This window comes from Vicia villosa, linkage group LG3 (assembly GCF_029867415.1).
Source record: "Vicia villosa cultivar HV-30 ecotype Madison, WI linkage group LG3, Vvil1.0, whole genome shotgun sequence".
NCBI lineage: Eukaryota > Viridiplantae > Streptophyta > Magnoliopsida > Fabales > Fabaceae > Vicia > Vicia villosa.
The window spans coordinates 193,444,389-193,456,460 of NC_081182.1; the positions used below are offsets into that span (position 1 = coordinate 193,444,389).

Here is a 12,072-nt window from a genome sequence, read left to right on the forward strand (position 1 = left end):
TTGAGTGATGAAATAAATGTCCCTCGTAACTTATAGTACTGACAAGAGGGAAAATTTTGGGGTGCAACAGATGCAACAACTGTTAAAATTGTTGGATGGAGTTACGGTCCGAGATATTTGTTGGATTCATGCGCATTCGATAAAGTTATTCAATATGTTCTTGACAGTGCTCATTCTCGATTCTACCTACGACACCAACAAGTATCGACTTTCATTATTTGAGATGGTTGGTGTTACATCTACCGAGAAGACTTACGCCGTTAGTTTTGCTTTTTTGGAGTATGAAAAAGAGGATAATTTTAGGTGGGCATTATATGTGTGTCGGTTACATCTTTTGATGTGTTTTGTAGTTTGAAAGTTTAATATATGCACTCTTTAACATTGCAATATAATCATTTTTTTGTCATTTATAAATTCTAATGAAAGGTGTAGTATGTGTATATGTGTTTCTATTATTTTGCCCTGCTATATTATTCTGTTCTGCTAAAAAAACTAACAGGGAAAGTTCCGTAGATGTATCTATGGAAGGTTTAAAATTTGTAAAGTATGGGTTTTTTCCGTAGATACGCCTAGGAAAACAAAATGTCTAGCTTCTTTCCATGAATATACCTATGGAAAATTCTGTGACAAAAAATGAGTGGTCCATATTCACCTAGGTTTTCTATAAATTTGGGGTTTCTAATGTTGTATTTCACAAAAACAAAAAAAATATCTCAATATGATTACAACATCCGTTGGTATGTCGAAAGTGTCTCCTACTCCGACCAAAGAACACCCGGGAAGATGTTCAAACTCCGCGATTACACCTCGCTCGACAATATCATTAACGAAATCCACTACCTCCTACCTTAGAGTGACAAATGAAAGGTTGTGAAACTCGAGTATCGTTCACCTTCATCTGAAAACCGAGGGAACGACATTTACAACAACTTTGAGCTCAATAACCAAAAAGATGTTTTAGCCATGTGGCGAATGTATTACGGTTTCAAAGAGAAAATCCCGCTCGAGTTCGTAGCGACAGTGCAAAGAACGAATCAATGTAATGCCGATTTTCTGAGAACATCCACCGAGCTATTGAAATGTAATATTTAATTTTCTGTTGAAATCATCAATGTAATGCCGATTTTAATCTATGAATGTTATTTTTATCGCTGCAATGTTGATTTTGTTAGTTATCATTATTATTTATTATATTTTATTGTATCTTTATAAGGGTAGTTAGGTCTTTCTCTACTTTTGATATTTATACTCTGATGTAACCCTTACTCACACACTTTTGATTTATTCTATTAAAACCCTAACCAAAAGGTTCTTTCTCTTTCCCATTGTTTATATTTGTTCACTGTTGCTAACAGATCTTATGGTTTTTAGTATATCAGGTATAAATGTTAAAATTATATTATTCTTTTTGCACTAGTGATAGTTTATGAGCATCTAAAGCATATATATAATAAAATTCATACTGTACGTTAGATTAATCCCTTATCTCATACCATATTATCTTTTGACAATTTCAGATTCCTTCAACCTTGAGCACTTGAGCATGATCAATCTTTTCATAGAGGGAGTGGAGGATTTATGGAAACCTCAGGGACAACGGAGGCTTGCTGTTGGACGATAGAATGAGTAGCTTTCAATGTCGCCATTGTCGACTGATCTAATGAAGGATATGAAGGAGAAGAGTTTGAATTCGGATAGAAGCAAAAAGGAATGGAAATTTGTACTCCGATTGACTGAAGGAGATATTGATTTCTAACAAAGGATATTCTAATGAATCAAGAGAGATTTGATAGTGGAAGATTGTAGCAATTAGAAGTTGATTCCCACATACGGAGTCAATGTTCTATGGTAGAGCTAAATGGATCGAAAAAGTAAAATGCATAGCTTGTTGTGGTTGCTGTGAGCCTTTGACGCAATGGAGTATAGTTGACCTGCAAAGTTAGTCTTTCACCGCTCAAGTCATTATGATAGTGAAAAATTATGTTCGAATGAGAGAGGATTTGAATACTTGTGAAGTGACACACTTTTTCTTTAAATATGAGAAATGGTTTATAACTAAATGCATGTGAAGCGTGGCATAAGATTAGCCTTTAGATTAATTTAGATGGGTTAGCATGTCATTCGCGTGAACAACTGTATCTTCAATGAAAAGAGGTGATTTACGTGTTCTGCATCTTATGCTTCGCAACACATTTATCTTTTGAATCTTTTATTTTCTTTGCTCTTTGTAAGAAAAAATTTCAATAAGAAATAAGTTGTAAATAAGATTGGAAAAATAAATTATAAATAATTTATATAAATAAAAAATTATAATAAAATTAATCTTCATTGCTAGTGTAAAAAAAACTATTAATATGCCATGTCATAAAAAAATTAAAAATAAAAGTGTAATTTAGTAATATAATGAATTTAAATATGGTACACTGTGAGTGTTAAATGATATTCAGATTTCCCATGTCATATTAGTATTTTAAAATAAAAATGTGTTTTAAACTCTTTTACACCGTGCATTTCCTTTTTTTTCTCTAATACAATTGGTTTTTGGTATATATATATTTTTATTTCAAACAGCAACGACTTCCCTCGTTCTTTTCTTTTAACAAAATCAGTTCCAGTTACTGAAAAAGCAAAGTGAATTCGTTCCGCTCTCGATCAATTTCGACGCCACCATTCCGGTTATAGAAAAAGCCCAAACCCTAATTATAACAGAAATCTCTATATATTGCCGCAATGCTGATAATCCTCTATACTTCTTTGCTTGCCCCATTCACAATTACTAATCATGTCTTCTGGCCGTTCAATTCCGACGGAGGATAGAATTAGCGACCTGCCGGAGTCAATTCTCTGCCACATTCTCTCCTTCCTTCCAACCAAATCTGTTGCAACCACAATGATTCTCTCAGAGAGATGGAGACCGGTATGGCTCTCTGTCCTTATTCTCAACTTCGATGACAAGGCTTTGAATGACTTTCAGATATTTCGCAAGTTTGTTTATTCAATCATGTTCTCTTTGCGAGCCAAAAAGGCCACGATCCAATCGTTTAACTTGAAATTAGGCCACGATCCAAAGAGAATTGAATAGAATTTTTAAATTTGTGGTGCAACGAGGAGTCAAGAATCTTAACTTTGACTTGTCTGGTAAACGGCGATGTATCAAATTACCTCCTTGCATTCTCAGTTGTAAGACACTTCAGGTTCTTAGATTAGAAAACATAAAAATGTGGGATTATGATCGAGTGAATTTTCCTTGTCTTCGAACTCTTCATTTGAATAACGTTGATTTCACATCTCCTAAATATTTTGCAAAGTTTCTACATGGCTGCCCTATTCTAGAATATTTGAATGCAAAATCACGTACCTTCCAGAAATCAATCGATCCCATGGAAAGCTTGAATGCTTTACCTAATTTGGTCAAAGTAAGGGTTTGTTATAATATGGATATTCTGATGTCTTTGGTTTGTAAGACGAGAATTTTGCATATATAACAGGTATGAATGTTATCCTACTGAATATTCACTATTTGAGAATTACTATGATGATGTAGGTTGTGTTGGGTGCTCAGTTGTTTTGCTGGTCGGGATAGATTTTCGGACATCTTGTGTTTGAGGTAAATATTTTTCCATCAGTGTCAAACGTCACTACAAGAAATTTTCCATATACCAACGGACACCATTAGTGATGGCTGATAGATCTATGGGTATAAATAACATATACTAACAAAACTTTGTTACTGTAGGTATATGTATCATATGTTAGAAAATAACTTATAAGGTTTCGTGGGTATAGGTTCCATGGTAGGAAAATTCATCTTCACTTTTAGTATATTTAATTTTTAAATAAAATAAATATATTTAATAAATTTTTAAAAGAAAATGGATATTAACTTATATTTTAAATTAACTATGTACCTTTATTTTTAACACAATAGTGAAAACCTTTTTTTTTTCTCTTCCGCCAAAATATATGCGCTAATGCCTTTTCATTTCTCTCCTTGACCCATATTTCCACGTTTCATTTCCCTCCCAACAAAAGCTTTTCTATCCCAAAAAAATACAAAATCAAAATAGATGATCAAAACTCGTTTTCTCTCATGTTCTCGCCGCTGTTTTGATTTTCCATATCGTTCTCCTGCTTCACGTGTTGCCATCCTCACATCTGCAACAATTGTTTTTCTTAGTGGTTTGTGATGAGTCTTGCCCTAATTACTCTTGTTATCATTCTTTCTTTGTTATGTTTCAGTTTCATTTACTCTAACTCATTTTTTGTTTGACAATTAGGTATTTAAAACAAGGGATTTTGCTTTGTAATCGACGTCAAGGTCTGAAGCTTCAGGTACAAAACTAACACTTAAAATTCTTTACCTATCACTTTGTTTGAAGATCGATCTGATTTATTAATTTCCACTCTATATAAACAAATTTTTAAAATGTGAAAATCTTTCTTATACTAGTAGTTGCTAAAAATATAAGTTTTGTAAAAAATTATGTATACTGGTTATGAGTGTTGCGGAAAAAGCAGGATTTACTGTGGTTCGGTTCGGTTAGTTCAATTTATTACATAGATTTTCGTTTTCATCTTCTGGGTTTCTAAGTTGCAGATCTGATCTCCGATTGTAGTTTTTTTGCACAAAATACACTTAAGGTTCATCTTGTTTGTATAGCTCTTAGTTTTGCATTAGATTTGGTAGAATGATGGTGGCATAGTGAGGTTGTAACACACAGTGGAGGGATAACATTACACAAATTTGAGAAGAAGAAATTCACTTAGATATTGTTTTTAGAAAATAACAGGAGAAGAAGTTAACAAGCAAAAGTATCAAGTGAAATTGTATGTGTTGATTGGTTGCTTACACACCTTGTTGTAGGAAAAATCAAGTGATAAAAAGAAGTTTATTTGTCTCTGTATTTTTAGATAATTGCAGTAGAAGAAATTGATGAGCAATTAGCAAAGCTTTAGAGAGAGAGAAGTGATTTCAATTAGATTTTATCTAAACAACGTGTGGTGGAGTGTAGAACTAGAAACTAATGAAAAGTGGAAAAGCAGAAAATAAAAATTTGGGAAAATGAATCTTTGAGAAGGTTAATTAATAAAATAGTTGAATTGTCATTTCAACTTTCCAAAGCAAAGGACATTATTCTGTCAAAATTCAGAGTATTAATTGTTTTGTTCAATCAATATAGGCATAGTAAATTTTGAGTTTCGACATCTTTTCATTTAATATATTATTATTAAATTATTATTAAATTAATATTAAACTTGTAGATAACAACTAAAGAGTTGTCAAGTATACTACATTATGTAAACCGATTTAGAACCAAACCAAATCATATGTAAATCGGTTTTAAAAAAATAAACTAGTTTTAGTAACATAGTTTTAAGATCCAAACCAAACAATATATGTTGTCGGTTAAACCGGTTTTTAATGTTGGTTAAATCAGTTTGGATTGGATTCGGTTTTTTTCCACCCCTACTAATCTTCTTGTATTGAAATTAAATTAAAAAGAACTCACTCAATTTTTTTTTTCAATTTCATTATATTTATAGATTATATTTATATTTCTTACCTTGTCCTCTAGATTTTCATGTTTAAAAATTATAGTTATATATTATATTAAATATTATCACATTCCCTGTTAGAGGATTATTATTTAAACAACTAAATCCATCTGTTTTCATCTCACATAATACCTTTCCCTACCTAAGTAATGGAATACTCATCAAATTTGTGAAACACCATGGCCCACCACCTATTTATCAAATTTGTGTTCAAAAGAAGGGCAAAATTTGATAGTTGTTTAGGAAAATGTATCTAGTATTAGCCAATTGGATTCATCATAGAAACACTCTAATCAACCTGTATATAATTTAATAGCTTATATGTTTGGATCTTAGTTCACTATTGATGGAAGAGCTTATATGTTAGAAATTTTGGAATTTTAGAAAATGCTCTACGGACTTATAATTTTAAGAAGGAATCTTTTTTATTCTTTATGTAAATAATACTACCTAGAAATCATGTTGGATATTTTTTTATTTATTAAAAAAAATATCTGATTTATTAAATTCCACTCGATATTAGAGTTATAAATATTTGTCTTGCTGTGATTTGGAATAGAAAATAGAAAAATAGAATTGTTTTTTGATTTGGTATATCTTGAATAACTGTTGCATTGGCCCTTTCATATGTTTTTGTTAATTAAATGAAAATGTTTCAGTTAATTTTGTCAAATAGAGACTAGAGAGTGGATCCCTGATCTGTCAAAACAAAGTCAAGAATATATTCGAGGGGTTAATGAATTTCTTGAATTTGCTTTTCAAAAGTCTAAAGACAATGAAAAAATACTGTGTCCTTGTATAAAATCTGCCAACTGTAAGTCACATACTCGCTCAAGTGTTTATACACACTTAATTGATCCGCATCGTGATATGGATGTTTCACGGTGAGAGACCCATAACTTCATGCGACACAAATGAACAATATTTTGAAATGGGGCATGATATGGATGGGTTAATTCATGATGTTTTTGCAATGCCTACATTTTCTGGTGAAGGTGAAAGGAATCCAGAAGTAGGAGAAAATGTTAAATTTTACAAATTGGTGAAAGAGAATGAGCAAGTTCTATACCCAAATTGTATGAAGTATAGCAAACTATCCTTTATGGTGCATTTATATCATTTAAAGTGTCTTCATGGGTGGAGCAACAAGTCAGTCTCTATGTTATTAGATTTATTGAGAGATGCTCTACCAGAAGGAAATGTTTTACCAAAGTCATACTATGAAACAAAGAAGATGATTTCAGGGTTAGGAATGGGGTATGAAAAGATCCATGCTTGTCCCAATGATTGCCTATTGTATTGGGATAATCATATCAATGACTAAATATGTCAAAAGTGTGGTACTTCAAGGTGGAAAACAACAAATGTGGATGTACAAGCTAATGGAAAAGAGACTTCTGAAAAGCAGAAGAACTTACCCGCAAAAATCCTTCGTTGGTTTCCTTTGAAACCAAGGTTGTAGAGGTTATTCATGTCATCTAAAATATCTTAATCAATAAGATGGAACCATGAGAGTAGATTGAATGATGGTTCTCTTAGGCATCCGGCTGAATCACTTGCTTGGAAGGAATTTAACTCCCGATATCCAACATTTTCGTTAGATCCACGTAATGTTCGATTAGGGGTGGCTTCTGATGGATTTAATCCTTTTAAGACTATGAGTATAACTCATAGCACTTGGCTTGCCATCCTAATTCCTTATAACACTACGCCAAAAATGACTTTAGGCAGCGCACCTTTGACAGCGCTTATTTCCAAAAGCGCTGCTATAAGTTAAATAAAAAATAAAACGCGCAAAATATGTATGAAAATCTGAAAAAAGTGCTGCTATAAGTCCTACCTTAGATAGCGCTTATTTAAAGCGCTACTAAAAGGCCCAGCACTTTTAAAAAGCGCTGCTAAAGACCGCATATTAGAAGCGCTTCTCAAAAGCGCTGCTAAAAGGCACACATTAGAAAGCGCTTCTGAAAGCGCTGCTAAAAAGTATTCTTAAAGCGCTGCCATTGGCCTAGGGTCTTGAAAATTTATTTTATTTAAAATTAAAAAGATTCAACTACGGGGATCGAACCCCTGCCCTTCTAGAGATTTAGAAATTAGAATTGAAATTAAAAAACTATAATTAAAATTGAAATTAAAAAACAATAATTAAAATTAAATTAGAAAATAATCTCCATATTCACTTGATTGTTCTTCTCTTTCATTAATAAGCCCTAAAATCTCAACGAGCTTTTCCCTTCTTCCTTTCCTCACTCGCTGTGCAAACTGATTTCCCTTCTTCAAATTTCGACGTGCTTTTCTTCTTCTTCGTTTCCTCTCTCGCCGACGAACCCTAAGAACTCTCAAAGGTAAAAAATTTATTCTTGTTCAATCTTCTCTGTAGAGGTATTCAATTTTTTTACCATTCACTCGCTCAGCTCGCTCATTAATGTGTTTTAGGGTTTAATACTACTTACAACAGATTGTTGGTTGGTCTTCATTCTTTGTCTGAGAATCGTGTGTTGATTCTATTCTTGTTTCTTAGTTTAATAGTTGGTTCCACTCTGTCCACCTGTCATTTGTTCTACTTGTTCGGTTGATGAATTGAATTTGATTTGATTTCTTAATTCTAAGGTTTTGCTCATATTTGTTTTTCTATCTGCTAAAGGAGATAATTGATAATCTTCATATGCTTTTGTCTAGATTGTATAGATTCTGTAACTTATAGACTCAATTCTTCATTTAATAATTTATCCGTTTAACAGAAAGTTGGTGCCACTCTGTCCACCTCTCGACATCATCTCCTGCTTGTGTTGCTCGTTCTTCTTTGATTCCAGGGTGGAGATTGTGAGCGGTTTGTTGATTTCATAGTGCTAATACGTTTCTTCAATCCTTGATTCCACAGGTACGTCACAACCACTTATTTAGTGTTTCTCTATATCATAAACTGCTTATTTAGTGTTTCTCTATATTTCTCTGTGATCCATTAACTGCATTAAATGATACACGGAAACGATTTTTGGTTTCTATTACTTCCTCGATCGATTCATGTAATGTTTCAGTTAGCATTGTTGGGTTGATGTTGTTCACAACAGCACTAGTGTTGTTTCTGCTGCACCTCTTTTCGCTTTGCAGACGACGACAGACTAGTACTAGGACAACCTGTGAATTGTTGAACAAAATGCATACATTTTTCCAACTCTAGCTAGCTTATAGCATCAGATGTTATATCAAAATAGACTTAGAAGAACTTTGCAAACCAAGAAGCTAAACCACCATAGGTAAACAAAATTGACACTGATAGAGAATAACCATAAAACTAGTCTGTAATAATCTACAAGACCTATAATACTAGTCCAAATTTTTTATACTAACCATACAAAACAAATTTTGTTTCTTGCATTCATTTTAAGCACCAACCAATCAACCTTATTAATTTTACTACACAACAACAACAATTACATATTACTTCAAACTTCTTGCTAATCTCTCTCGCGGAGCCATCTGTAAAATAGAAATCACCGGTTCTGTTAAGGGAAAATCTTGCTGGTGTTGCTGTTATGGAATTTGAAATTGAATTCACATTGCAATTTTCAATGTCTGGCTTATTAATTTGAGCAACACTGTAACCACCCACACTGAAATTGGAAACTGGAATAGCAGCAGCAGCAGCAAGAAACAATAATAAGACACTATTTCATTGAATCAAATTAGTTAATATGAGAGTTTATTCAATTTCCAAATAGACCTACTCACCAAGAACATCATTTTGTTTGAATGTGTTATTGGAATCCCAGTAGGAGTAAAACTTAGTGCCAACACTATTTGTCCAATCTGTTGTCCCTCCACAATAACAATTTGAAATTTATTATTGGTTTTAGGGCATTTCACCTTGCCAACTCTACTTATCGTCACCGACTTATCGGATGGTTGGCAAGGGAAAAGTGCATAACACTTTGGGAGAATTACTTCACACTAGACCGCTCCCTACTGGCTGTTTGAAAGTATCGGTTGACATTGCTTTAGAGAAGGATGCGTTATTACCGCATCCTGACGATGTTTCGGATGCCACATTGGTGGGAGATGCAATAGGTTCGTTTGTTGCATGGTCGTCAAGCCTAATTAGTGTAGATGATGAGGTATGCTTAAAATCATATATACGAATCTTTGAGTATTCAAAGTTTTTACGCGCATTTTACGTACATTTGTTTTTACATGGTTATGTTAATTAGACTCCAACAAAATCCAAAGCAAAAGACAAGGAGCCTCCGCGGAAAATCGAGTCAGTTGCATCAATAAAACAGGTACATCACAATTATATGATATTTATGCATGAAAAATGTTAATTTGTGATCTTATATTTCACCTAACTAATTATATGATCTTTAATTAGATGCATGCTAAAGAGATTGAAGATGTCAGTAAGGGTAAGAAGCCTGAAAAGGTTTTTTCTAAGAAGACCGCGGCTAAGAAAAATCCTACTCCCAATAAGTTTAGGTCGTGCCTTTTCACAACTTTACAACTCTCTGATATTCCGCAAGGAAACACCCGTCTTGTACCTATGGCGGAAGATGTGTTTGGTATTGAGCATCAAGAAACAATTGGTATGGAGGATTTTGAACAAATTTTTGAACATACGCAATTAGGCCTCGGTGTTATTGATACATACATAAGGTATATCCGATCTAATTTGTTTAATTAAATGAATAATTCGTTTACTCATTTAAAATGTTAACGAGGACTTTTATTTAAGGTTTTTGTATGAAAAATTGATGCACCCGAGTGGATTGAGGCAAAGATTCGCTTTCTTAGCTCCCTTCATTACCAACTTAGGGTTAATCATATCTAAACCGGATGAAGTCATGGCGTATGTACTCAACCGTTTTATGGCCAGCATAAATTCAGAAAAGTTGTTCTTTTTACCGTTAAATACCGGCAACGGGTTAGACTTTAATTCTAAATTCATCTATTATAATTTTTCATATTTTTACATTGTGTAGAAAGTTTTCATCTCTCACAATTGTTTTGCCTTACAGTGGACATTGGTTGTTGGTCGCGATTAATCCTATCAGTGAAGTTGTATATTTTCTAGATTCCTTACACAATCCAGTTAGTACATACGAAGCTATGAAGAATTTGGTTGATACGTAAGTGAGATTGTTTTAAATATTCGTGTGTATATTTATTTATTTATGGGAATTGTTTTAAATTATGCGTTTATGTTTTATTAGCGTTATACAAGTTTTTCGAGCACAAAGAGGAAGTCAAGTACCAAAGAGTAAAGCCAACAACATCACATGGATTCGAGTGGAGGTATATTAATTAATTATCATAATTTTGATTATATAAATAGTGATGATATGTGATAAAACTTAGGCCTTATCCATATTTTCTTTCCATGTGTAGTGTCCTGGACAGCGAAATGCAGTAGATTGCGGTTTTTACATGTTTCAGTTTATGAAGGAAATTCTTCTTTCGAATCAAATAGAGATTCCGTCCAAGGTATGGATTTCTAACTTAAGAGTTAATTTAATATTTAACACATATTTCTCATATAATTAAATAGTTTTAACTTAAACATACCATGTTATATTATTTTGTAGTACTTTGATGACTTCAAGTGTGCTACTTACTCAAAATCTAAGTTGGATGAACTTAAGGAGGAATGGTGTCAATTCATGATTGAGTTGAAAGTTGTATAGGTATATTGAAATCTTACTATAATTGATGAGAATTTTGAGTATAGCCAAGTGCATGTTGCAATATTTGATTTATCTACATAGATTATTTAGTGATATGTAAGCCGTTTGAAATACATTCGTGGCAAATGTAGAATGGTTTTATGTACACTAATGTAGAATGATTTTCACCTTTATATTATTTTGTTTTTGGTTTTCTGTTATTCTGTTTTGTGATTGTAATGGTTTGATGCAATTGCAGGATATTGAAGGGTAAAAAGGTTAGCTGGCAAGAAGAAAAAGTAGATATTAATTAGCATCCTTTTGACTTGTGTAAAAAATAACAATGTTTTGGATGATGCAATTGTTTTCATTGAATTGGATGTAATTTTGTTGTTGTTTAGTAATATATTCTTAGCATATAAAAAATCCAAAGTTTATTCGTATATATATATATATTCTTAGCATCTTAGCTCTGAAAAATAGAGTTTTTTTTGTTGTTTATACGTATATTGTACAGGTGCAAAATGTGGTGAAAACCTGGGGCAAGCCTTTTTTAAATAGATCCATCTAAAAATTTCGTGGACATTAGACAGCGCTTTAAAAGAGAAGCGCTGCCTAAAAGCTATTTAAAAAATTTGTTTCAGAAAAGCGCTGCCTAAAGGGGGCCTTTAACAGCGCATTTAAGAAAAAAGCGCTGGCTAAAGTGGGCCTTTAGCAGCGCTTGTGGGGACAGCGCTGCCTGAAGGTTGCCTTTAGCAGCGCTTTTAACAGGCTTTTTCTTAAAAATTGTTTCAGACAAGCGCTGTCTAAAGGGGGTCTATAGCAGCGCTTTTAATAAAAAAGCGCTGTCTAAAGTGGG

The 12,072-nt window shown here is 33.0% G+C and overlaps 1 protein-coding gene across 2 annotated transcripts; it reads left to right on the forward strand.

Moving 5' to 3' along the window:
- The first annotated feature begins 9,390 nt into the window (after positions 1-9,390).
- On the forward strand, positions 9,391-11,635 carry LOC131657059 (uncharacterized). 2 transcript variants are annotated; one of them, XM_058926566.1, is made up of 9 exons: positions 9,391-9,671; positions 9,765-9,836; positions 9,926-10,206; positions 10,286-10,474; positions 10,569-10,679; positions 10,764-10,845; positions 10,939-11,034; positions 11,136-11,234; positions 11,473-11,635. In XM_058926566.1, the coding sequence occupies exons 1-8, from the start codon at positions 9,459-9,461 to the stop codon at positions 11,232-11,234; spliced, it is 1,143 nt and encodes a 380-aa protein (XP_058782549.1). In that variant the 5' UTR covers positions 9,391-9,458; the 3' UTR covers positions 11,473-11,635. The 2 variants fall into 2 exon arrangements, with proteins under 2 accessions (XP_058782549.1, XP_058782550.1); XM_058926567.1 differs by lacking the exon at positions 10,939-11,034.
- Positions 11,636-12,072: the final 437 nt, after the last annotated feature.

What these genes read in the sequence shown, in the direction of transcription:
- LOC131657059 (XM_058926566.1), top strand. Translation starts at nt 9,459, where the DNA reads ATGGTTGGCAAGGGAAAAGTGCATAACACTTTGGGAGAATTACTTCAC. An exon ending in TAATTAGTGTAGATGATGAG is followed by an intron (nt 9,672 to 9,764) that starts GTATGCTTAAAA and finishes TATGTTAATTAG; the next exon opens with ACTCCAACAAAATCCAAAGC. An exon ending in TCACATGGATTCGAGTGGAG is followed by an intron (nt 10,846 to 10,938) that starts GTATATTAATTA and finishes TTCCATGTGTAG; the next exon opens with TGTCCTGGACAGCGAAATGC.